Here is a 27,321-nt window from a genome sequence, read left to right as displayed (position 1 = left end):
GTGCCAGAAAATGAAATAATATCAGCATTGGCAGAAAGTGAAGCATTGGCAGATTGTACATTGGCAGGGAAGTATTGATATGTTCCTTTGGGCTGCACTAACTGTTAGTCAAAGGTGTAGTTTGATGTAATCTTTCCAATTGTGGGTCAACACTGTTGACCCTCACTCACAGAATGAGTGTTAAGTTTTGTGTCACCGAAAACCAAGAGACAGAATTCTTATACAATATATGTAAAGGTCCACTTAGCCCCCCTGTACGTCTCATTTAAAAATGAATTAAACAAGGCTCTTCTAAACAATCCTCAGTAACAGCTCTGAAAATGAAGTACTTCATACTCAAATCTGAAAACACTTGTGTTGACGAAGAGTTATTAACAATTAAAATATTCTCCAGATACTTGTAAACATTTGACAAGCAACATGATGGTGCAGTTTGTCTTGTGAATTAATGATATGAGAGGGTAATTAGGGACCCGTGCTGATTCCTCTCACGACACACTCGTAATGACTTCACCAATTAGCAGTTGCAGTGACGGGTCTTCTAATGTTAATAACCTTAAATAATTTAATTTTTTTTAATCATATGCAAATAAGGAGATGATGATCAAATGTTATACAGTGCGTTGGTTAACTTTGAGCCCAAGAGAACAAACATATTTGTTAAGCGTGTGCCCAGTGGTCGTCATTGGATCCCATGTTTCGGATCTGAATCAATTAGAATAGCACCTTAACACGGGTCAGTAAACGAGGAGCAGTTAAGGAAATACTAACTTTTATTTTCGCTATTTTCAATCAAATGACAACACCTGCATTTGGCAATCCTGTCGTCCATATCAAGTTTACAAAAGTGTCTGTAAACATTAAAGTGCAAAGAATTTGCTTGCCATTGAGGGCACATATCTTTTTAAAGGTTCATGCTACAAGCACTCCAGTCTAGTTTTTATTTGAAGAATCCAGTCAATTTAGTCATTCCATCCACACGAATAAACCCCACTAAAACAAAAAATTCTGTTCAGTAAAGTTCGATGATCCAAACGAACGACAGTGACCGAACAAACCAAAAGGTGAAAAAAAAGAAAAGAATTGGTTGTTTTAATATTTCAGCCAGTCTTAAGTACCCTGTGACTGTTTGAACAAAGACACCACAATGAATGTTTAAAATTGATGACACAAATAAAAAAGAAACAGAATAGCAAGAAGAAAAGAAAAAACACTCACTGCAGAGAACGGTGTCTTGGTTTGTTCAGCATTTAAGTTTTGTTCAGTATAGGCTTGAATGGCCCCTTGCTGGTTTAATTCATGTTGAGTTCAGTGCATTCAGGACCTAGTCAAAGTGAGAATTCCTGATGAGAAAATGTGTCCAAGAAAACATCAGACTTCCCGTTATGGGATGTTATTGTTGATATTGTTGTTGTGCTATTTCAGGGCATTTCTGATTTTAAAAATCCATCACGAAGGAGCAGGGGAGGTATGGCAAAGGGCCTTAAGAGTTCTTATTGTCTTTTCTGCTATATAGTGTTCTGAACGCGTCAAGGGAAGGAGCATCAGTGTCAGCTAGAATCAAAGGCTCGAGCTTGCTCTGGATGGGCTAAGATTGGATTTACAGAGCAACAGAAACGTTTCAAAAATATTATGGGGTTCCTCTCATGAGGTCTAACCTGCCACAGGAATTCAGACGTGTGCCAAACACGGTGGCGGTTAAAAGGGGAATAAAAACCCATCCTGTTTCTGTGTAAATGTATTGTTGTATTGTTTATGTATCAGGCATGTGCCCCAGCGGTGTGTCAGCTGGTCCCAGGAGCCGGTACTTCTCCTCCAGGGACGGCTCAGTGGTGCCGCCCTGCAGGTGGATCAGTGGCCTGGTCTGCAGAAGCACACGACCCCTTCCGCGGCCCCGCCTCTCCTCTTGGTTCCTGCGATTGAAGATGTTTATTCTGTTGTCCAGCTCAGGGCTGGCCTTTTCTGAGCCTGTAGGGCTGGGAAGCTTAAGGTTGACGGGGTCCACCGCCAGGCCCTTTTGGGCAAGGCAGGGGTCCTCGGAGAGGGAGGAGAGTAGTTCCTGCACCACCATGCTGGGGCCCCTGGGGTCTTGGCCTGAGAAGGAAGGAGGGCAACAGCGATGAGAGCTGTAGCTCAGACTGAGGTCCTGAGCCGTGCTGCTGCTGCTGCAGTCTGTCATAGATGAAGCCGGGGTGTGGCTACTCAGGCTGTGAGGCCGCACCGTCAGGCTGCCACTGGACTGTAACATGCTGGCGGAGGCGTCACTTACAGCGCTGCCCATCCGCTCCAGAGCGAGCATCGTGTTTGACTGAATAGGATTTGTATTGGTGGGGAGGTGAACGTCGATGGCTGCCATGGTGATGACACGCGTGCCCAAGCCAGAGGCCCCAGCATCTTCCGAGACAAAACAGAAAACACAGATAAAACAAATTTACCCTTCACCTCTTTCACGACAAACTCAAAGAAAAAAGAAAACAGTAGTGTAAATGTTACAACCTCGGACTGAATCATGCTGCTGTCTTTGGGTCAAGTCTGAGATATTTTATCCTAATTTCATTGAATGCAACAGTACATTTTGAGAAGATTGATAACATTATGCATAGGCCATCAAACGTGAACAATTAACAAATTTATCTGGCAAATGCCTGGATAAATATGTTTTGCATTTACATTCAAATATTTACCTAAATATTAAGTTCAGAGTGTTCGTAGTCCCTTACCACTGCTTGCTTCACTGTAGTATTGGCTGATGTAGTTGTTCATGTCATCCTGCCCGACTGGATCTGAGTTGAGATAAATACATGTAAGCAAAATGTTGAGATGAGAATCACTATTTATTTTTTGTAGACAAAAAATATTGGCATGTGTTTGGATGATTTGTTATATAAGTTGTGCTTGTAACACATCTGTGTTTATTTCCAATTTTTATAGTGACTCAAACAGTCCCCTGCATGTAGAATCTTCACTGTAGAATTGTTTATGTACCGTCATCTACTATTACTCCGGTATTACTTAGTTAAAGTCAGATTATGGACAAACAGATATCTGCAGAATTCATATTACCAAAAACGAATAACTAAATAATATTCAGATTTGTTCCCTTTACCAGACATTATTCATTTTTTGAATAGCTAAAAATAGGTACTTAATGAGAACGACCACTGTATCCATTAGTGTTGCCTTTCTTCACAGAACTTCTGGCTACATCCATAAGTTTAATCAATGAATGTCACATGAATGTGAAATAAACTTGTTGCAGCTTAATTGTTCAAAATTTGGTTAAAACATGTTGCTTTCTGCTGATTCTTCCGTTTCCTTTGTTACCACTTGATGGGTCTTTATTAATGGTTTGTGTTGTCGTATTTGCTCCTGTTTGTCCTGCCCTGTAATGTCGTGGATGCTGTACTAATCAATTACTTCTATGAACTGTACAAAATGGGCAAAATATGCATGTTGTCATCGTAATTAGAGTTGATACATAGTTTTGCACTGGTTGTTGAAATGTTTGGTTACCCATAAATAAACAAAACAATGCATATTATTATAGTATGAGAGCAGAAAGTCATTTAATCAGATAACAGGAGGTGACCATTCAAATAGAGGGTTAAATATAGTGTAAATGACTGCGAGTGTAATTGGATTTCACACCTTTTTCTCTGTGGGTATTTTGGTCCATTTCATGGTTAACAGCGCAAAACTAGTCCAGATGGGAAAATATCTCTTATGTTTACAACATAATATCGACGACATCTCTCTGCATTAGCTGCACCCTAGTGCACCAGAAATCTACGTGGAGCAGGGGCAGGGTGGGGTTGGTTACAGGGATGAGAGACATGGGGCAGAATGAGGGAGAGCGGGAGCTCTTTGTTCGGGCCCTGATCCCCGCGGTCTGGCGGGCCTCGGTGTGCGTGGGGACTGGCTGTGATCTGCTCTGCTCTTCCGTTCGCTTGATTGGTCTTGAGCTCACTGTCCGCTGGCTGAGTGCGAACCCAGAGTACCCTGAGTGCTAGCCCCCGTCCCCCGGGACATGCTGCAGACTCTGATGGGTAATTTCATTTATTTTTCAGTCTAAAATATTAATCCCTGAGCCACCCCTGGAGAGGAAGCATTGCACTCACTAAAACAAGACTGAAACAATCGCTCCACAATTAATAACACATGAGTCTTAAGAAGAAGAAAAAAGAATGGGCTGTCCAGCATGCGTAAAAGGGCTCCCCTCTTCTGTCTGTGACAGTCAAGTTACCGGGCTGTCATCTGTCTGTGCAAGAGGAGAGATGACATGCTGAGGTCCATTTAGTTCAAACTATCATTTTGACGTCTGAGGTATTCGTTCTGAAGCAGCATGAGCGTAGAGCCCCAGGAAGATTAGCAACCACCGCAGCTAATAATAAAAGTTAATCAAAGGTAATTGCTATTGATAATAATATACATTGATTTGACTAGATAAGAGCTTCATGGTTTGGGAGTTGTGTGCCACGTAGGCATTTTAGCCATGAGAGCAACATGTCTCTATAGGAATTCCAGTGTTTCTCTGTCAAAATTTCAATTTGTTAAAAAAAACTTGGTTTATAGGACACCTCATGTGGCTCAGCTGTACTTTGGGCATTGTGCTCGGCTAACTAGGCTATTGTAACATGCTATCACGTAAGACGGTTTAACATCATACACACTCACATTGCCACTGACATTTGCCTGACCGCCCTGTTATCATGGCTGCAGACTCCCACCTCTTGGTACATTGCAAATCATGTTTGTTAAGACAGTTTGATCGATGCAGAAGCGTGAATTCAAACGTTCCATTTAAATGCCTATCTTCCTTTGTTGCAGTAAATCTCTCTCTATTGTACCGTGAGTTCTCTGTCACCACAACCCTTTCTGAGCACGGCAACTCCATTGGGTCATTGATGGACCTTGGATGTTGTTTGAATTTACATGGTTTAGAACCCTGAGGTGTTCAAAACCACCAATCTCCTGTGAGTCATCATCATCATCTTCATCATCATCAAAGGCCACCGCGCTGATAAGCGTCCTGTACAGTTGGATGGCTCTCTGCAGGTGAGAGAGAGACTGTATATTGGGCAATACAAGTACATGCGGCTTGATTTGAGTTGACCTAACTCGCCTCAAGCCCCGTGGCCTAAGTGCTCGTCCCAGTGACCATGTTTCTGTAAAAAGGGCCGCTTGTTTCCGAGAGCCAGATTTCCCACTATGCCCTTGGGGTAATTTTGTGGCCGCCGTGGATCCTCCCGGTGCCCTATTGTGGTTTGCAGGTGAAGGGGAACAGATGTTGACAGGAGCCCGCTCCTTCCTAACAAGGCCCAATTCACAGAGCACTCTGTACCTGAAATAGCCCGGGTGGTCGGGGCTGGTTTGGCTGGCCTCGCCACAAAGGGGGGCGGTAAGAGAGACAGTTGGGGAGTGGCAGCGGACAGTGCAGGCTGACGTGGTGTCGGAGAACATGCTTGTTTTCTCCAGGATTCACCAGATCCTAAAAGCTTTTTTTTGCCCTTCATATTGATCCCAGAGCGCCTGCGGTCAGATGGGTGTTGTGTGTGAGCATGGAGGGGCTAAGAGCCTGGCCTCGAAGACGCTCCAGGGCTACTGCTCCAGATTAACCGTACACTACTGTGGCATCCAGTTCACCTGATGTTACACCGCTCGAGACTCTTTGTTCCACATAAATATGTACATACTTTATGCTGCACCTCTCTCCAGGTTTGTCCGGCTGCTTTCTCAAGCAAACACTGCACCTGGCATGTTACGTACAAGCTATGTCACAGTCATTTTGTCATTTTCAGTTTGTGGAATTATTTTTTACCGCCAACTCATGAGATGTTATCAGTTTCATTTCCAGCATCCTTTACGCCAGAATACAAATATACATTTTTAGAAACCATGCCATACCTGCAGTGGTAGTGGGCTCCCTGGGGTTTCTCTGGCCGCCCTCATCATCAGACTCCCCAGGAGTCAAGCCTTCGACAACATGAAAACTCCGGCCCTGTTTGCCCCATACGTGGTGGATTTGCATGGCTGCTTCACGTTCTGCTGCAAGGTCCAGGTCCTGCTGGGCCAGGTGGGCCCTGAGCTGCCGGATCTCAAACTGGAGAGTGTTGAGTTGTGTGTGTGTGTGTGTGTGTGTGTGTGTGTGTGTGTGTGTGTGTGTGTGTGTGTGTGTGTGTGTGCGTGCGTGCGTGAGCATCCAAACAGAAAGTAAAGCAGATGGTCGGGAGTGCGAATGAAGAGGTAAATTAAAAAGGGATTTGAAAAAGGGGCAGGTGAGAAGTTTGAGGAGAGAGATGGATGAAACCGAACGAGAGGGACGAGTGACAAGGAAGGAAGGAGTGACAAATAAACATGATGATGAGAAAAGGTGAGACAAATATGGGGAGAAGGAAAAAAAGGAAGAGAGGAGGAAAAGACAGTATTCCGTAAATTTCAATTTCAATACAGTGAACATAGACAGTAATTTCTCTTTTTTACACCCAGAATACCTAAATAACTTTATATTTGCATAATGGTAAGTGGACTATATTTATATAGCACTTTTCTAGTCTTATTAACCGCTCAAGTCACCAAGACACGCATTCACACACAGTCCTGCTATTTACCGTGCTTTTCCTCTCACATCCATGCATTGCAGGTAGAGCCATCAGAGGCAATCTAGATTTATGGTTACAGTAAGTGTCTTGCCCCAGGACACTTTGGCATGTGGACTGGGGGAAGCAGGAATTGAACCGCCCACCTCTCTACCTCTTGAACCACAGCCGCCAACATTTAAAAAAATGTAACTTGTTTGTGGGGTTAAATCAAGGGGAAATGGACAAAGCTGTCGATATTTGATGATGTTGTATCGCTCAGTCAAGAGCATCTTGGATGAAAACATAACAGCTAGTACAGTGTGACATCAGCTCAGACAAACAACAATAGATCCTACAGATTCCTTAAACTGTCTGAATTGAATTAAAATGTTAACATTGCCTCTTGACTTAACAGGTCATATCATAAAATACCAAAGTTCATTAATAATGAATTGTTTTTCATTGTTACCGTATTGTTTTCTTATGTACAGCATTGACATCGCTCTGTATTGATTTCAAGTTTTTTTTTACGCGAATACAAAAAAGCCTGAATACATTCTTGTTCAAACTGGATCATGTATTCTTAATGTACTTGATATACTTAGTTCCATTGCCAACAATTTGATCAAGCGGGAATTTTTTGAAAGAATCTGATCATTTTCCTTTAAAATCATTATTATTTATGTATTGATTTTTTGTGTGTCTGGTCATAGACCTGCACTAAGTGTGATTTTATTCATCTATTGTGGTCTGTGTTTTCCTGGTGGCATCATAGGTGTGTGTGCTCTGAGGAGTCATGATGAAACGTGAGGACGGATCCGACCGGTTTGTGAGGTATTGCTGCCCTCTGCTGGTGATAGATGAGCTGACAGTTTCATACAAGGCCATCGCTCCTGTAAAACCCTTCATCTTGACAACTCAACAGACAGTTTTAGGGGGTTTTTTTCTGCCAAAGATTAGATGGGGACATGACGATAAATTAACTATAAACTGAATATAAAGCAGTGAGTTAGAAACTTCCATCCATCAAATTAAGACTCTTTTAATAGTACCACACAAACGTCTACAGTCATGATGTGTACAGCACTTCTAAAAACAAACTTAAAAAGTCTGTTTCATGCCGCTCAGCTCTGCACTGACAGTATTTGTCATCTACCTAACCTTCCTCATGACCTGCTTTTATCTCATTTGACAAGCACACAGCATCTGTGATGATGGTTTTGTGTTTAGATTTGTGTTGTTGTGTGTCTTGTGCGCTCTTCTGTGTGTATCTTTGTACACACTACTGTTTGTCATGGTCCTGCTCTGACCAACCAAGGGACAGATGTGAATTAGCTTGAAGATATAATCTGGTACGCTATTTATCGTATGTACCAAACACTTGATATCAAATATCCAAATATCGCTCATTGTTGTTGGCAGTCGTGTGTGTTCTACATGACGTCCCATATACTGCTGTTGAGCATAAACATAAACATTTTAAAATGTTTCTTTTTCGTGTGGATGCAGTCTGGCCGTAAGGTTAAATCTAAGGTGTTTTGATACTCACAGCCTGTTCCTGGCAGATCTGAGTGAGACGCTCCAGCTGCTCCTCTCTCACAGCCTTGGTCTTCTCACACTGCTGGATCTCCAGCTCCATCTCAACTTTGACTTGTAGCACATAAGCTAACGCAGAAGAAGAGGAGGAAGAGGAGGGTGTGAAAGAGAGAGAGAGAGAGAGAGAGAGAGAGAATTGATAAAGTTAGTTCTACTTAACTAAAAACAGCTGGTTAAAATACACACGGTAAAATACACTGAGGTCAAGTCGAGGTCAAAGTTCGGTGACACTGGACCCCGGAGATGTCTGTCAAAGCTCATTTGTCACTGGTAGCTAGTAACTTTATACCTGTACCGAGTGAATTGACCAAGATGCTGATTTTAAAATGTCACAATATTTCAGCAAATGTTATTTCCCAATTTATTTAGTCGACAAGCAATTTTCAACTTTCAAAAAGTATTTACTAGGTTTACATTGAGGGCCAGTGAACAACATCTGGATAAAATAGAAGCCCTGTCCGTTCATAACCATCTGAGGACATTTGTCATTTGGTGGTGTTATTAGAATACAAGACGGACAGGGGCTAAAACAAAAACAAAACAGATGGTGTGAATCTTTCTCTTTGACAATCTATACTGTAAAGAATAAATGTTAGCCAGAGTTTATTTTACTATGGGAGTTGCAGTTGCAGTAAAGCGTCTCTCACCGGACGTATTTTTCTGAGCTTTTATCACACGGCAGCTAGTTTTACAGAAAACGCAGTGTCTTCTTGGAGCCGCACGCAAAGACGTTTGGATGTTTGTGATGCTGTGAAGTCCAGCGAAAATCAACTGAACCAGTATGTTACTTTCGAAATAAAATGACCCTGAAAGACTTTGGACATGAAGACGACAATAACATTTAGGCACAAATGATTCTCAGAGCTACTTTGTCTATGTTGATGGATATCTCACTTCGACAGGCTTTCTGTTTGGTAGTCTGCTTCGTCTTGTTATTGCAGCATGACAGTGATACACAAGATCGTGATCCTGTCATCTCCTCATTCAGTTTTGCCTTAAATCAGATGCTGTTTTTTCCCAGCGATCTGTCTCATCAGTTTCATCAACTCGACAATCTTTTTCTACACACAAAACGGCAGCTGGTTGGTTGTTTTCTTTGTTTGTACACATTGACTGATTTGTGTGTTAAACAAGTACTGGTAAAATATTGAAGATATGACTTGACCATCTCATACACTTACACTTACAATCTCTCTGCACCTGTTATTGGTTTTATGAAATGTGTGCCTAAAAATTGGATAGTGTAAATTTGCTTATCTTGAAAACATGAAGATGATGAACATTACTCAGACAGGTTTTTGTAAACCTACAAGAACAGCAAGCAATTCTGCCTAATCCACTGTGCGGCAGATTGTTTTCTTCCTGTTGGACCACCTATTTTCTGATTCTGTTCGAGCGGTCGATATTTCCCATCTGACATATCACATTGCTAATGAATTCAGCCTGAGGTATTTTTTTTCTAGTCCTTCCAAGTTCTGATGCAGTTCACTCCTCTGTATTTCCACTCCCATCAGTCCGACACAAACATCCCCTCTGTACACGTCAAGCTAATTCTGCCAGAGACTCAATCTCCCTCCCGCCCTAACCGAGCGGGCCCCTCAGTTGAACATTTATTGGTTCGAGTGAGATCCCCCCCTCTGAGGTGTGTTGCCGCCTGCCGAACAAGAAAACTCAATCACTCACAAAGATCAAAGCCAACAGGTCGAGGTGAGCAGGAAGAAAATCACGAGTTCATTCCCTGCAACCCAACACTGCAGCTGCATGTTAAGAAGCACGCTCCTCCTGCACAACGTCTTTCACCACAGTGAACCAGTGATGCTGAATCCTGTATAGTATATATCCCTGACATGATATGTCATGTCTTGATGGTGTGTCCTTTACAGTTCAAAATATTTGATCCTTTCAAACCGTGTACTTGTGTATGATTAAGAGTTGGGACTGAAGCCACTCCCCTGAAATCAACCAGGACAGAAATGTTTTTATAGAACCCGTCTGGATTTACAAGAATTTATTGAAGGCAGCCTGTCCTCCAGAAAGCACATAAGCATATTTCCTCAAAATAGTTTAAACGGGAAATATGAGGAAAAACTGTGCTTCACTCATCCACTTTCTCACTTGACATAAACAAATTTGCACACAATTCCTTTGTGGTCTGTGTGCCACTGATCCTGTATGCAGTCGGAGGCCTGTAGCGAGGGTGACCTCCGAACAGATATCGAACCAGTCCGCATTAGCATATGGTGGAGTGACCACTATATTCATTAAAGCCTCTGTGAATCTACTTAACCAGCCCCTTACAATCAATACAAGTTAGAGTAGCAGAGTAGCAGCAATTTACTCTGAGGGATGATTGATAGCAATATTGCACTGAATAGTAAATAATTTGTATAATCATGGAGAGATTGGGGTCATTTAGCTCTGTCAAGGCCAGCTGAAGAAAGATCAGGCATTTCCTTGAGCTGCTCCAGCGAATGAATTGGGGGCCACCTAATAACGCAACTGCGATGGACAAGTATTTTTGCCTGGCTCACCGTCAATGATCCTCTTGACCCTCCAGATGCGCAGGGTGATGATGAGGCTGATGGCGTCCCAGGGGCTGCTGGGCCCATTGGCCACCGTGGAGGCCACCATGGGGGCCAGCGACAGCACGATGACAGCACCATCAAACACCTACGTGGGGGTCATTCACACATACAAACTATAAACATGTGCAAATGTTGTTGGCTACCATAAGTCCCAACCCTCCAGACCTGACCTCAACTCTGTGGTGGTTTATAGTAAGTATAATTCTGCCACCATGTTAGCTTAGTTTAGCCCAAACACTGGAAACAGGGTGAAACAGCATGCTGGGCTCTATCCATAAGTGACTTTGTGACAAGCTACACTTAGCAGCTGCTTGAGTTAGGTTCATATTTACCACATTGACATGGGGGTGGTATGAATCTCTCATCCAACCCTTGGCAAAGAGGGGACATGCGTGCATCCCAAAATATTGATTTATTCATTTAAGTGTAAAGCCTGGAAATGTATATATACTTATAGGTATATGATATATATGATTGATCTGAAGATCTGCCAGTAGACACAGAACACCGGTACTAACCTCAACTTTGTTTTCAATGTAGTCCCAGATGCCGAGCACAACGATTCTGAAGACAGTCTGAGACAAGACAGGAGAGAGAGAGATGAACGAATTAAAATAGATAAGTTAGACCTGATACATGTAAAAAAAAAAAAAAAAAAAGACCCTGTGATGTTGTCAGTCTTTTAAGTTGTCACATCCAACAACATTTGTCAAGATACGTGAATGCAGACTGAATACTGCAATATGATAACTATGCAAGAATGCCATATCTGACTCACCAAATGTAGCAAGAAATAGTATGAGTAATGGTATTCGATTAATTCAAAAATACGTTCCAGATAAAAAAAAACAGTAGACTGTAATGCCTTTGCCTCATCACACATGCCAAAGTATGTGCAGCCAATTTAGCTCTGCATAACAATCATCCTTGATGAAGCTACTTCTGAAGCAAAGCTGTTCCCTGATATTGATTGTTGACCTACAAAAGACGCAACACTTGTAATCTGATCACCTATCAAATTCCACATTCCGCCCTGTAAATGCTGTGGGCCTCCTTGTTGAGGAAGTTCCATTGATTTACAATCCAATTAGCACGGGGTGTCATGTACAAGTGGTCCTGCTAATCCATCATGTGGGGCACGTGTTGGACAACAGTCCTGTTGTTAAATGAGAACTGCAGCGCTGCGCCCACATGTTCGAATCCTGCTCTCTTATTGGTGCACAGGGGCCGCCCGGTAATAAGCCACATCTATATAACACCGTCCCCGGATGATTCTTCTCCTATGATGTCAGTGGGCGAGGTGTTTGGACAGATCGTATTACTGTAACCCCATCCCCACCGCTCATTAAGCTCTGCTGTAATTATTGCTCCGGCTGGCTCACTGGTAATTAATGTTTGGTTTAGGGCATTGGGGCTGAGGCTGTCAGGGTAATTGGTTTGCACTGGGGTGGCCTGTGGGCCAAATTCTCCCACTCCATTTTGTTTTTTCCGCAATTCCAGACTGATGATAAGACATTCTTTTGTCACACAATGGTTGGAATTTTATTAAGACTAATTAAAATTATGGTTCAAATTTTTCAGCCAACCTGCTTCGAGGTAGCATCTCTGAGGCTCAGACTATAGAAGACAGACCGGAGGATAATGGACAAGAGTGGAAATTAAATAGCAGCCACCTACTCTAGTTCCCTTAGGCCTCTACCTGGTTTCCAGGAGACAGGAAATTATCTAAAGAAAGTTTGATTGGTTTAATTTAACCATGCAATAAAAAGAAATGTGATGTGACAGTTCAAAGATCAGGGACCTTTGTGCCCCTGAAGTCCTCTGGTGACCATTAAATATTTTCATTAATGGCGGTACCAGAAATAAGATTCCACAGACGCAAGTACACACATCTTACCTCGGAAAAGAAGAGTGACAGGATGATAAGGCTGATCCAGTGGATGATGCTGGCAAATTGGAAAGCATTGGAGACTGTTGGGAGAAGAAACGGGACAAAATGTTAAACTGCACACAAGAAACAATCCAAGAATTCAAGGTGTTCCTCTGTCGCTGAAGTGAATTGAGATTTAGAAAACATACTCAAAATTAGAAACATCTTTTATCCTCTGTGGGTTAGAGTTCAGGTACTGTTATTCAGTGCCAACATAATGCTTTTAATTCGGTTTTTAAGAACATGTAGAAGCAAGATAACCTTTTTCCTTTCCTGATTTTTTCAACCTTCCACCAATATCAATGCCCTTCCAGCTCCTCTGTTTCATTCTGTCCATCAGCATTTTTACTTCTTTCCATACCACAGAGTGCATCCATCAATCCACAGTGCCAACCTGAATTTACCCACGTCCTATGCCACTAATCTTTCTGTGCACTCTGTCACTCACTCCCACCTCACTGCCCACTCGGCTATTCGTCGACAAGGCACTAGATCTCAACACGGTCCCCACAGTGAGACTCAGGTATCATCAGAGCTGGACGCTGGCCAGCAAATCGATGGGGACGTGAGCCTGCTGCCACAGACAAGAGACTAGGTTCATTATCACCTCCCTCCATCACTCCTCCTCACAACCGTTTACCTTCCAGTTCCGCCGGCCCCACTGTGACTGGCACAGGAGTGATGGAAGGACTGGACACTAACTGCACACCCATGACCGTGGCAGCGCACACACGGCCAGTCGGGGGAGAAGGACTCAGATCTTTCACTTAAGCTTATATACCAATACAGCAATATAGAAATCACCATTACCAGTACTACAATCAAAGTCCAACTCAAGTTAAAAAACAGAAATTTTATCAAAAGAGAACCAAAAGTTCAGGCTGATGTATTAATATGTAGTTGACATTATTCAATGCAACATTGACAAGCCTCTGTTGTAGCTGACAAATCTAGTGGGTCAGTGTATCAATAATGTTGTAGGAAAAGACAAATCTGCTACAAAAATGTGCTCTTCTGTGTTTATTCATTTATTTTTAAATAGAATAAATATAACCATCAGAATGTTCGGAGGGAAGCGTCTCTTTGGACATCTGAAATGTGACACTGAGTAGAGTGAGTAGCTGTTTTCTAAGCAGTCACAAGTCAAAATGACTGGGAACCCCTATTTAAAAATGTTCTGTACAATAGGAGGCTATAATATTAATACATTAGTTGGTTTTTTTCAAATATAATCTGGAAGGAATAAGTAAATATAGTTGTAAAATAAATACAATGTAGTAGAACGTACAATTTTCCCACTAAATTGTTGTATAGTAGTATAGTAGTATAAAAACAAAGCAAGATTCAGCGCGAAGTGCACTTCCTTGTTTTCTCATTATGTTAACCATGATAATGTGTAGCCTCCAAACTTTGTGGATAATACTTTACCAGTGTAATTAAGAATAACAATCCTTTCATTCTGACCCTGCAAACGTGTACATCTCAGTGCAGGAATTGCACCAGTGGAGTAAGTAACAGATTCCGTTTAATGCTCAAGGACACTACGGCATGTAGCTCGCCCACAGCTCGGGTGTGTTGCACTGCATGCCTCCCCAGGTGAGCACCACACCGTGTACTGCCGCTCAGCAAACAAACACCTCCTTGACAAGAAATAAAGGTTAGAAATAAGGGGGAATTAAACAAGCAGCCATGCAAACTATTTACATTGTAGGAGTTTGGTGTCTATGAGCAGCTCCAAAGACAGGAAGAGCACCACCAGGATGACACAGGCCACCAGGATACAGTTGAAGCCAGCGCTGAGCAGACAGACCTGCCACAGGGCGACGCGGCGGCCGCAGCACGGCTTCAGCCAGTTGGACCTAAGGAGAGCAGACACAAAGAATTAGCTGGTGTATAAATGCCGAGGCGTGTTTGGATGATTTCGATCCGGCTGTTTGAACTCCCTGACACGGCCAACAGAGGGTGGTGGTTTGCACTCATGGAAGGTGATGTCGGCTGAAGTCCGGACAAAGTGTGACGGTGACGGCCAGAGCCAAAGGGTAAGTGTGGTCAGAGACAGCATTGACAGGGACGGGGACAGAGGAGCTCTGTGAACTATAGTGACTTGAGCGTCAGCTGTACGTGTGCCTGGAATACTGATGGACTCCTTTTTAACGTGGCGATGAAGGGAGTCACTGTGGAGGATGCTGCTCTTGTGTTCAGCAAACTGCGCGGCCTGTGACACCAGTGAAAGCGTGAGATATGCACACAGGTTCCTTCCTTCCTTCAACTGTGATAAGATGCCCCCTCTTTAAGAATAAATAGTGGGTGAATACTTTTTTTCTTGCCAGGATGTGTAAAGGACTCCAGCGTTTAGGCCATTTAAGTGTTTGGCACGACGGCTCAATGCTATTTTGAAATAGTGGGCTAGTCGTACAGTACGGCTACTACACGAGGGGCTGACAGTAGGAGCTGAGAGAAACAATGTCTCTCACCGGCTCTCCAGCTGGAGTGGAAAGTTGGCTCTGCCCACCACCTTTCCCTTCTCTCCATGCACTGGCATGGACGAGACAGACGTTGGCAGAGCGTCGCCCTCCTCTGATCACGTCTCCATTCCTTGGCGTGGCGCTCACACGAGCTGCAACGGCGGCAAAATGGCTCGAATTTTACTAGGGCTGCAAAACTGATTGTGCCACGCGACTCACAGAAGAATTTGGATATCTGTTCTGTAAACAGTTATTACTATCTCACTTTGAAACTTTGGGATGTAGATCTCTCCTGAAATTATCTTTAAAATGCATTTAAATTGGATGATACAAAGTCAACATTCATCATTAACTCCTAACAAAAAGAAGCCACAAAAGGTCAGATTATAAAGATTTTTGATGAACCATCTCAGCTTCCTTCTCCTGCTAATCATCTAGAAAATACGTGTCGGAGCAATACTTGACTTGTTCCCTTCCCCAGGAGCATGACCATAAAACAGATGCAGAGCATTTGCTGTAGTTGATTCAGTGCCGAGTTAAAACCAACCCCTGTTAGAGACTTTTTTTTATATACGTGTCACTGCCTCATTTCTGACACATGCTCAGTCACCGGAAGTTTTCACATGTGTGGCTCTTTGGCGACTTGATCAAGTTGAAATTTTCACATAGCCTGTACAACAGTTATTCACAGCTGAAACAACCTTTACGTGGATTTGAAAAAATAATAATAACAACATAAAATGATGTATTTTAGCATAGTTCTCAACACATCATTTGAGGTATGGATCGTGAAGGAGTGTGGGGCTCAAGTGGAAAAAAATCAAGTGCAGAAGATCGGAATGGAAACATTTTTGTAAGCTTGTGCTTGTGATTTTTTTTCCCCACCAGTAACACGTTTATGTCATGATGAGCAAAATGTTTTCAGCCGCTGTTAAACCGATCACTCCAACCTCCCGCTGGTTTCTCAGGTGGAAGGATTTGTTCAAGATTGGGCATGGGCTGAGCCGCAATCCTGTAAACAATGTAAGGCTAATCTAATAAAGGTGTAGTCCTGCTGATAGCAATCATCTTCTTGGCTTTGGGTGGGGTGGCACAAATGTGCGAGCTCCAGATGGCGTAGAATCGCTTCCACCAGGGCCTTGGCGAGACCAGGTATCGTGCAGTCCTGTGTTCCTCCCTACATGCCAGGACACCTGGGCCCCTTGTCTACAAATAACAGGCTACTTTATATTCAATTTTCTATCAATTAGTTTATTTAATGCCACTGGTGTGAATACCCAGTGGATAAGTGTGGATGAGTTATCTCAAATAGTTCAAATATTTGAACTCAACACAGTGACATACTGATGAAATACTGATACTGATAAAATGTTCTTGGACATTCCAAAAATGTCTGGCACCTTTCCAGTCTTAACGAACACTCAAAGTGCAGCATGCTACAGGTCACATTCTCTCTCTCTCTCTCTCTCTCTCACACACACACACACACACACACACACACACACACACACACACACACACACACACACACACACACACACACACACACACACACACACACACACACACACACACACACACACACACACACACACACACACACACACACACACACACACACACATTACATCATCCGGTGCAATTTGGGATACAGCATTTTGCCCAAGGACACTTGGACCGGGCGAGCTCGGGATCAAACTGCCAACCTTCTGATTAGGGTACGACCTGCTCTTCCTTCTGAGCCACAGCATATTGCACTATCTTCATGATTTTTGTCATAAGCTGACATGTTTAACAGAATGATCTGCTCTACTGAGCATTTCAATGTGTTGACTATTGGCTGAAATAATCACAGTATAAAAGGACTTAATACATCATTTCACAAGAATAATAAGAAAAGGAAAAAAACATTGAGTTTTTGTTAGTGGGACTATTAAAACAGAAACACGCGTTTATTGTTTCTCCAGTTAAACAGGGAGAGCAGTGAATGATCTCCTCCAGCTTTCCATTCAAATATTCACCGACTGCTTCTGACCTGTTCCACCAGCACAGTTGGAAGTTGGAGCCTTCGCTGAAGGCCACTTCGACAGTCGTGGTACAAGGTAAGGAGAATTACTCATTCATCATCTCCGCCCACATTTTCCACAAGACTCTGAGGATTTGCACGAGTCAACCTTGAGCCATGCAGGTAATGCAAGTACGGCTGCAGGGCAGTTTTGGAATATGTATTTTTTTCCACTAAAATATGTGTACTCTGGTAATTCCATGCCTTTGAGTCCACCAAACATTTCACTGGTTCAAACTTCCTCCATCTCCAGGGGTTATGGTTTAGCATACTTTCCCCTTATGATAAGATAGTCCATCCAAGTGCATCTTATATCTAATGATTTTTACACCTTATTCAGCTGCTGCAGGGAAGCAAAAAAAAGAGGAAAAAATAAGAATGAAATGACTAGAACAATAAAACCCTTTGTGGGGGAGTAGTAAAAATGAAGTGGTAAAAATGAAATACCCTCCTCACAAACTTTATATGGGACTTCATAAGGGTACAGTCTCATCAGGCTTTAACGGCTGCAGGGATCATGACACAGAGCAGCCAATCACAGTGAGCACCACTGAATACCACCCCCGGCATTATGACACGTAGGGCTGCAACTAACGATTATTTTCGATTTGTTGTTTGGTTGATAAAATGGCATAGAACGGTGAAAAACTTTGATCGTGTTTCCCAAACCACGAGATGATGTTTTGTTTTGTCCAATCACCAAGGATATTCCGTTTACTGTCATAGAGGAGCAAAGAAACCAGAAAATATTCATATTTAAGATATGAAATTAAAACTTTCACCCTTTAAGCACAACATCCAGGAGCGCCTCGCTTGTTCATGGTGCACAGTAAGGAATCATCGTGGCCAAGATCAGATCTATCATCTGATGACATTAAAATGAGTAATGTCATCAGAGTAAACAAGGCAATAAACCTGAGTTATAATCCCCCCAGTATCAATAACATGAACGTCTTTTTACAGGCAAAATGCATAACACAAGCCGATTCATCACACACACACACACACACACACACACACACACACACACACACACACACACACACACACACACACACACACACACACACACACACACACACACACACACACACACACACACACACACACAGAGAGAGAGATGAATAAGGGACGTGAGTTCACAGGCGGTGTGAAGGCTCAGCCTTGATACAGAAGACAAATTCAGTAAAATTGTGTGTGTCTGTGTGTGTCTGTGTGTGTGTGTTTGTGTGTGTGTGTCCTTACTTCACGTCATGCCAAAACTAGCCCAGCCCAGAGGGGACGCAGTCAGACACTGCTGGTGACACACGCAGTATATTAATGAGTCTTATTAAAGCGAGAGCACAGTAGCGAATGTTGTTTCTCTGACCCACTCGGCCCCGACAGCCTGACAGAACCACCTGGCCCCAGTCACTCGCCGACAAGCACGCACCGTGGACAAGGTCACCTCTCAAACTGTTTGTTTTCAAACTTGTTTTGGTGCTGCTGATTTTCACACTGACCCTTTTTTTTTTTTTACACAACCCAGGTCTGAATTACCAAATCCCTCCATACATCTGTCTTCATCGCTCCAGTTTTCACACATTCCCGTTCCTACATTCCTATTCTTTGGTCTGTTTTCTCTCTGCCGCCCGTGTGTATTGAGCAGGTTGATATAGCTGTCAGTGTTTCCCACTGCCGGTGAGATTGAGTGGAGCTGGACAGGCGAACAGAGGAGGGAGATTAAATCAGGGAAAAGGAATCGATACCACCATGTTGAGTGAGCCACCACACACTGGGACTGTCAGACTCACGGCACCTGATGGTCTCATCAGATAAAGCACTCCACTGAGGTGGAGGCGGAGACATTGCTTAAATATTTATTCATGCTTTGGCCAATAGACGGCAACAGAAAATAAGTCCTTACAATTTCTACTTCTCTCAGTTCTTCCTCTCGTTTCACTTTGCCTCTAATACTCTGCAACGTTGGTGAATTACCGGCAACAGCAAGTCAATTTGAAGAAAGACGCTTTGCACAGTTACTTGACATGACATACAATAAGGTCAGGACTTATTGAGGCCTTCTTCTACGTGAAGGAAGTGTTAGTAGGGTCTTTTCAAGCTAAATCACAGTCTGACGATGGCAAATTCAGCCTCGTCTGACAAATATGACGGAGCTGACAACAGACAGGCGGCATCCTATCCTCCCCTAGAAAAGAAGGGTGTCTCCAGCAGCATCCACGTTTTAGCAACCAGTGCGCGCGCACGCGCACACGCGCACACGCGCACACACACACACACACACACACACACACACACACACACACACACACACATACACACACACACACTGCTTCATGCAAAAACAAGCGTGGAAAAGGGGGAGTAACAACTGTGCATAAAATACCTGAGTTTTCCTGATGCTGTCAGATTGCAGGTAATTAATTTTACATTTGAAAGGTTCCCCATTACCGATGCCTGTGCACCGCTGATCACAACACATCAGCAGGAAGGTGGCCAGCCCCAGAACTCCTGCAGCACTTTGATTGGAAACACCACCAACTGAATATATGACTGACTCAGGGTGGAGATATAAATCTCTGAGGTAGCTGACTGACTTTTGTTTGTTTTCAAGCTTTGACTCTTGGCTACAGCGAAGAAGAAAAAACAGACAAGTGAATTATTAGCACAGTGCTTAGCTCCTTACATCAACAACATTGTCAGGCGAGCAAATTATTTATTCAAATACTGCATTTGTTTATGTGCAGCAGTTACATAACAGCTTCCTACTCTGATTCCAAGTCATGCCAGCAACAATGGCTGATACTGTACTAACTAGGGCTGGTAGAGATTATCACAGTTTTTAATAACCTGATCAATATCCTGGTAAGAGTAGTGTAAAGTGTAAAGTTGACTTTACAAAACACCAGGGCAAAGCAACATATATTCATATTATCTTACAGTAGAACATTTGAAATTGTTGTTTGGCAATAGTGTTTATATATTTTTATATTTCGCAAATAAATACAGACAGACGGACAGATGGACAGTCGGACGGACGGACGGACAGATAAATAGATAGATAGATAGATAGATAGATAGATAGATAGATAGATAGATAGATGGATGGATAAACGGGCAACTGGTGTCCAGCTTTCCCTTGCAGTCCTGTGGGGGTGTGCTGGGGGAAGAATAATATGTATGTTACAAATGGACAGGAAGGTCAATGTGTGTGTGTGTGTGTGTGTGTGTGTGTGTGTGTGTGTGTGTGTGTGTGTGTGTGTGTGTGTGTGTGTGTGTGTGTGTGTGTTGTGTTTGAGCCTTCAGCCTCTATCTGTATACTCTCACTATAGACTGCAGTTGGTTATTGATCTCAGCTGAGGCGACTGAACTGAGTAAATATACAGCTATATTTGGAGCTCATTTAAGATGCAGTGAAAGAGAAAACAGCATTTCGACTGCACGGGAAAGAAGCAGTAACAGCACTGTGCACGTTGCTTTCAAAACAAGACCTTCAAATATATTCCTACAGATGTAAATGAACGCAGGCTGCTTGGTGATTCGTTTACTCTTGCACTTCTGTAATCAATCGCCTTTCGGGGATCATCTGCCACATGTCACCAATAGTACTGCACATTTAAAAATGAATCTATTTGTCATCTCATAACAGTATCTGTATTTCAAAAACTTACAATGTCTAGAATTTCCTTGACGTATATCCAGTGTTAACATGAAATCCTGTGTGACTGATGTGTGACAGAGTAAACCAAACAGTCGGTGCGTTGAATATTCACCTCCTCTACTAACTACTTCCCAGAGTTGGCCAGTGATACGTAGTAAACAGTGGATTTTATTGAGATAGTTTGCCATAATTTCAAGGAATTTTTATTATCAAATGCAGCTGAACTTCATTGTCTCGAGCAGCTGATAACGATGTTCAACCCTTGAAGCTAAACTATCTAATCTGGACAGTTTTGTGTGTATTTCTGGACAAACTAACCTTTTAACAGCTACCAAGCCCACACAGTGTGAATAATGTATTTGTGTTTGGGGTGAGAAGGAGGTGTTAACATACTGTTGTGCTCAGCCAGAAAAAAAAATCATCTTTCAATACGGAGCTTAATTATAGATAGATCAACAGATCAAGGCCGCCAAGCTGGTCTCTGCACTAACAGGTTTTTTTTTTCTTCTGCATTTAATCCCTCTTCCTCTTCAGCAAGAAAAAGCAGTCTCTCGCTTTTCATATAAATATTCACCACACTGCTCCTCCTCTCCTGCTCTTTTGGGGGCAGAGAGTGAGGATGTAGGTAAACTGAGCTGCAGGTTCATCTTTGTGACTATTGTCATTTAATCAATGCTGCGATTTGTGTGAGCAGCACTGACGGACAAGGTGTCAAAATTGACAAAGCTAATGTCATGGCAGGGACATGAAGTTTTTTTAATCAAACGCCATTACTGTTTGTGAATTCTGGGCATCAAAACTATAAATCTTTGTGGCATGATGACAAACGTGCAGGTATTGATGGTGAACCGTCATCCAATAGATTCCCTTGGGGAGAAAACGGAGGGGCTGGTCACCCCCTGGTTTTAGGTCAGAGACAACGTCCTGTGTTTGGTCATTAAATCAAGTCAAATTGACTGGACTGGCTGAAAACCTTCAGAGAATGCATTATATGTTCACCTCTTACAACGCTGTGGCGTGTAAAGTATACACGCTGGGATGGGCTCAGAGTAAACGGCTGCACAAATCTGTTGCAGTGTTCTCACATGCCACACTGCACAGTTGATCTCAGATCTTCAGTTTCTCTGCCGAGGTCAAATAACGAGGCCTTTCATCTTTGTCTGTTATTGAAAAATGTCTCAGTCTTGTTCAGGTTTAGGTCTCAGAACAATTTCCACCACAAAATCTTCCTTGTGATTGTGTTGAGAGGGCCATGCCCATTTCTCCCCATTGGCCACTTTCTAAAAATTGCAAATGGGCCAGTAGTTATTTCCAAAATGGAACATTTGGACCCTTGGCCTAAAGCTGGTGGGTGGCAGCGTGTCGGAGCCCTTGTTTTCTCTCCTCTGTTCCCCCTCTCGCCCACTACAGATTTAGCAGAACCATCTGGTGTTGTGCCTAACCCTGGACTCCTTGCACATTTGGAACAGCACCATCAGCAACATATGTTTCCGTCTCCTCGTCTGTCAACCACATACCCATCACTGGGACGGGGAGGTGACATCATTCCATGGCTTCAGTAAGCAATTGCGAAGGCAGTGGGGGGCATTAGGGTCTTCTGAGTCACTTCACACTTCATATTCTATTTCTCCTGTAAACACAGTCGGAGTAGTGGTCTGTATGAAGCTTTCAAAGATACTGGCTCTCAGTAAGTTGGTACATACCATTTGTTTTGTTGATTTTTTTTCGTCGCAACCAAGAAAGCGACAGCTATTGGACAGTGAGGAAATATTCGCCGATTTTTAACAAAATGTGTATTGCTTCAGAATCGCTTACTGTCCGTTTAATCAATGTGAGTTTAAACCATCAATGCAGGCTGCAGATGACACCAGGCTTTCCAAATCTCCCTCCCCTGACGTTGATTGATACACCCGACATTTTTTTTTTTTTTATCGACAAAGTCACCCACTAGCAGCAGCCCACACAAATACAAGCTGAAATACACCAAAAGCACCTTCAACCAAAAAAAAACAAAACAAGTGAGCAAACAAACAAAAGCAGCTTGATGACTAGGGGGAGAGTGGGTGGCCATGAAAGTGCTGAACACAAGCCCATGCCACCTTGGTCCTCCCAGCATTTTTCCGAGACAGGAAGATGGATGGGCCCAACTCTATTAATAACTCCACTCCACTTACCATGGCGCCAAAACTGCTAACACTGCAACTGCCCCCCGATGCTAGTTAGAACAACCACCTCCCACAATGTCGCCCACATCTCTCCTGATACAAACACTGTGTTAGGCAACAAAACAGTGAACAGGCGCTGGGGAACGTCCGACCTGTCCACCTTTCCTCACCTTCACCACCACCACGCACCATCATGAACCTGGAGGCAGCCCGAGAGTGTGTGAAGGTGCTGCTGGTAGTTTTCGGTCAGACGGATGAGTATGAGTATGTGCGGCATGAAAACGGATTCTTGGCATTTAGTTTAGTGACAGTGCAGATTGGTATTCAGCATGAGAAGGTTCATTTTGTGAGAGACTGAAGGCAGAAAAATAATTTCAACAAAGATGAAAAAAAAGATGGGATGGCGAGTGTGAAAGAAATGAGTAAGAAACTGAGGGGAATAGAAGGAGTTGCAAGAATACAGTGGGGAAGGGGGGGGATTAGTTACATAAATATGTAGAAAGGTGGTGAAAGACAGAGAGAAAGAAGAGAAGAGCTTCTAAATGTGCAGAAGCATCAATGGAGGAACACTATTGTTCCTAATGAGGTGTGACAGCCCAGTACAAACTGGAATATGAAGTGAACCATGATTACTGAGGATTAGATAACAACCACTATGCAGAGCAGTGAGAAAGCTTGTCAGGCCTGGCCTTGTTTCCTCTCTCTCTCTCTCTCTCTCTCTTTCTGCGTGTGTGTGTGTGTGTGTGTGTGTGTGTGTGTGTGTGTGTGTGTGTGTGTGTGTGTGTGTGTGAGTGAGTGTGAGTGTGTGTGTGTGTGTGAGTGTGTGAGTGTGTGAGTGTGTGTGTGTGTGTGTGTGTGAGAGAGAGGTTGTGTGTGAGTGACTACTTCACACGTCATGTGAAGTGAGGACAGCACTACATAAGAGATAGCAGTAAGGTCAGCTCCACCTTCACAACGCTACAGGCGATGATATGCAAACATGGCTGACAGTAGGTGCTTCATCACACAGTGGCAGCTTGACACAGGAGTCGTTTTTTCCCTTGATTAATCCCCTCTATGAAACACGCTGCAGCCGCACAGTAAAGGCACGATAGCAGAAAGCTCTGATCGTTAGACGCCATGATGGACTTTGAGTTGTCTCCTGCTCCCAACATGTAAATGTGCTTTTTTTTTTCTTCTTTCCCTTCATGTTTGTCCTCTGAGTTTAATATTTTGGGCAAGATATTCATCAAAAGTAACTGTTTACGGTAAGTTTTTAAAAAAATGTAATCAAATGTTCACATTTACCACAACAGGAGAGGCACCACTTTGGTTTGCACATTTCCCCATTTACACCCACTCCCTCTCTGCAACGCGCAGGACGAGAAAAGTGTTGCCGTCAGCGAGACATTCCCGAACTAGCAGTAAAAAAACACTTTCCAATCCCCTCACCCAATGGCCCGTCTCCATGTTGATGAAACCCCTCTACCGTGGCAGTGACATTCTTGTGTTTCAGGCGCGCACCCCACCCCACCCCCATCTGCCAAACATCCCCAGTACCCCAAAGCATGACTAAACATTGCGCAACTTTCTTCATGACGCTCCTTCACTATCTCAGAAAACCAGTGAGCCAGTTAATGCAGGCTGTGTGTGTGTGTGTGTGTGTGTGTGTGTGTGTGTGTGTGTGTGTGTGTGTGTGTGTGTGTATGTCTGACAGAGAGAGGGGGGGGGCGGCAATCCACTTTCTCAAGTAGAGTCAGTGAAGCAGCCAACAGATTCCTCTCCCACATACATTTTCATTTTGATGGCTGTGGATTGCCGTCCCACTGCCGCGTCTTGCCTCCCCTCAACTTCACTTCATCATTCCACAGGCCCATAAAAAAAGGTTCATTTCCTCTGCCTCATTTCCCTAAAGGTGAGTTTAAGAAATCTGTCTCTCTGCTAGATGCACTCCTGCTTTTCCGATCGGTGTTCTGAAGGTGGAACTCAGCAATGTGCCCGACGGTGCTTACATACTGTTATGACCCAACAAGGTCAACTCAAAGGGTTGGTTAAAATGAAAGCGCCGATATGAGAAACCCAGCAACTGCCGCATAAGACGGTTGTGAAACATGATGATGGTGCACGGGTGTGGCGTTTGTGAATGTCATTTAAGGAGGCTAACGGCCCCTGTCTGTTTGAGAGGTAGATCGATACGGTAATGAGGAGACGGAGGCACGGGCGCAATCACCGAAAGCCCAGCGGTGCTGAAATCCACAGAATGAAAAAGAATCGGGTCCTGGAGGAAAGAGGACTGACTGACACATTCAGAGAGACCCTCTCTCACCTCATCACCCCGATTCTAATGACGTGGCCTTAAATGTCTTCTCATGTTCTCAGTTGTTCTTCTTTAGTGCTGATCCTCACTACTTGACCGTGTTATATATTCTCTCTACAATATCTCACAGGGAGGCAGAGACCTATAAACAGCAGGGGTTCTTGATATTTCACCCCTATTATCACACACCAAGAGGTGCAGGACAGTCCTAGTATGAGGCCTGACACGAGGCCTGATAATAGTGATTAATGTGAAGAATTAGCATAGCATTTAAGGTATGGCGGGGATGTAACATACGCACTACTGGCGCTCATGGCTGGTGCATTTGAATGAAATTTCATTAAAGCTAAAAGAAAGAATGATGACTTTTACAACTCCCACTGGCAGCATTTTTACTGCCAGACATTTCGCACTAATGAATTGAATATGAAATAGTGACCCCATCGCACTAAGCACAGTTTGAGTAAATTGAGCTCACTGGTAAAATAACCTTCACCGCAGCGACTGGTAAATCTGTTGTCGGAGCTTTGTGCAGCAGGGACTCTCTCAGTTTCTCAGCCTCAGAGACCAGGAAGAGACATTTAGTCAACATTTGAACAAACCGATATCGTCAAATTTTTCATATTCACTCAACGACAGCAGGGCTGTGACCCAGTCATCATGTCAATCATAGTTTCAGCAGGCTTACGGGTGTTTCACAAGGTGAGCTGCGATAGAAAAAGTGGCGTACAGTTGTATTTCCCAACAGCACCGACCCAGGGCAATTGAGCACATGGCATCACATCACAGTCTCTGTCAACACATCTATCCGCTCTGCAAACAGGGATGGAAATACATGCTAACATTAACCCAGGTATACAGCATGACACACTGGGTGTGATACAAGCGTCAGCATCGCCCACTGTTGACGGTGCGTCTGTGACATCCATCTGTTTCTGGCCATGACTGGCAAACTGAGGAGAACCAATGGAGTGAAACCTGATTTGGTGTCAAACGGAGGACTTGGATGAGGCACTGTGTGTGAATATGGTGTGAGTGTGCATGTGTGCATGTGTGCGCGCGTGTGTGTGTGTGCTTGCGTGTGCTTGCGTGTGTGCGTGTGCATGTGTTGGAGCCTGCACTACAACTTATGGTGTTTATGTGCATCCTGGTGTGAGCTAATACTAAGAGCCAGGTCTGAGTCACAGTTGCGGGACAGAATGGACAGACCGGACAGGGAGTTTTGCACAGTGGAAAAAAAAAGAAAAACCTGTTAATATTATGACTAATCAAAAGAGCAGCTGTGATTTCATCCATATGCTGTACAAGCATCACGTCAAAGCAGAAAAAAAACCAATAAGCGCGACCATTAGCTTATGAGTTTCACATGCTTTTGACTGAAATCATAATGCAGACACGTCTCTAAATCTGTGTAACTATTACATTATATTCTCTCTTTGATCTTTTATTGTCAGTGTAATTCTACCTTATTATTTTACATCATGGTGCTTTATAATAATCTTGACCTTGAAGTTAATGGGACCTAACTGATTAAGCCTTAAAGGGGCAGTAAGCAATTTTGGAGAAAACTTGTCTCTCTTTGTTGTTGTTGATGATCTTACTGCACTGGCCGGGGCTCGAACCCTCACCCTCGGGTATTGGGAGACTGTGAGAGTGATGTTTACAAACTGCACATGCAGTGTTGTGACGTCCACAACATTTTTTTGTTTTCAATTTACAGAACCAGGACTGCGCCAAAAAACCCAGAAATATTCGCCGATTTTTACAAGACATATATTGGTTTAAAATTGCTTAATGCCCCTTTCAAATCGCTGACTGCCCCTTTAAGTCCCGTATTGTGCAGGGGGAAGTTTAGGCCAAAGTAAAAGTTACTTATCATGCATCTAAACAGAATTGTTACAAAAAAAAATGTTACAAACACTTACACTGCCTGTTGCACAACAACCTTAAACAACCTGCCTCACACGAGACCAAATAAAG

At 43.3% G+C, this 27,321-nt stretch overlaps 1 protein-coding gene across 1 annotated transcript in view; it reads right to left on the bottom strand.

Annotated features, from left to right (window-relative positions):
- Positions 1–755: 755 nt before the first annotated feature.
- Positions 756–27,321, bottom strand: part of LOC118302308 (transmembrane protein 266-like) — a 39,407-nt gene continuing 12,841 nt past the window's right edge. Inside the window, exons 4-11 of the mRNA XM_035628347.2 lie at positions 14,394–14,548; positions 12,657–12,730; positions 11,278–11,334; positions 10,706–10,844; positions 8,128–8,243; positions 5,905–6,100; positions 2,721–2,783; positions 756–2,394 (exon numbers count right to left, since the gene is read on the bottom strand). Of these exons, the coding sequence (XP_035484240.2) occupies positions 1,754–2,394; positions 2,721–2,783; positions 5,905–6,100; positions 8,128–8,243; positions 10,706–10,844; positions 11,278–11,334; positions 12,657–12,730; positions 14,394–14,548 (1,441 nt within the window). The 3' untranslated portion in view covers positions 756–1,753. The remainder of the gene's footprint in view (positions 2,395–2,720; positions 2,784–5,904; positions 6,101–8,127; positions 8,244–10,705; positions 10,845–11,277; positions 11,335–12,656; positions 12,731–14,393; positions 14,549–27,321) is intronic.

The sequence above is a fragment of the Scophthalmus maximus genome, chromosome 4 (assembly GCF_022379125.1).
Source record: "Scophthalmus maximus strain ysfricsl-2021 chromosome 4, ASM2237912v1, whole genome shotgun sequence".
Lineage (NCBI taxonomy): Eukaryota > Metazoa > Chordata > Actinopteri > Pleuronectiformes > Scophthalmidae > Scophthalmus > Scophthalmus maximus.
Note: the sequence above shows the minus strand (reverse complement) of the source record. Positions and strands in the feature narration are given on the sequence as shown.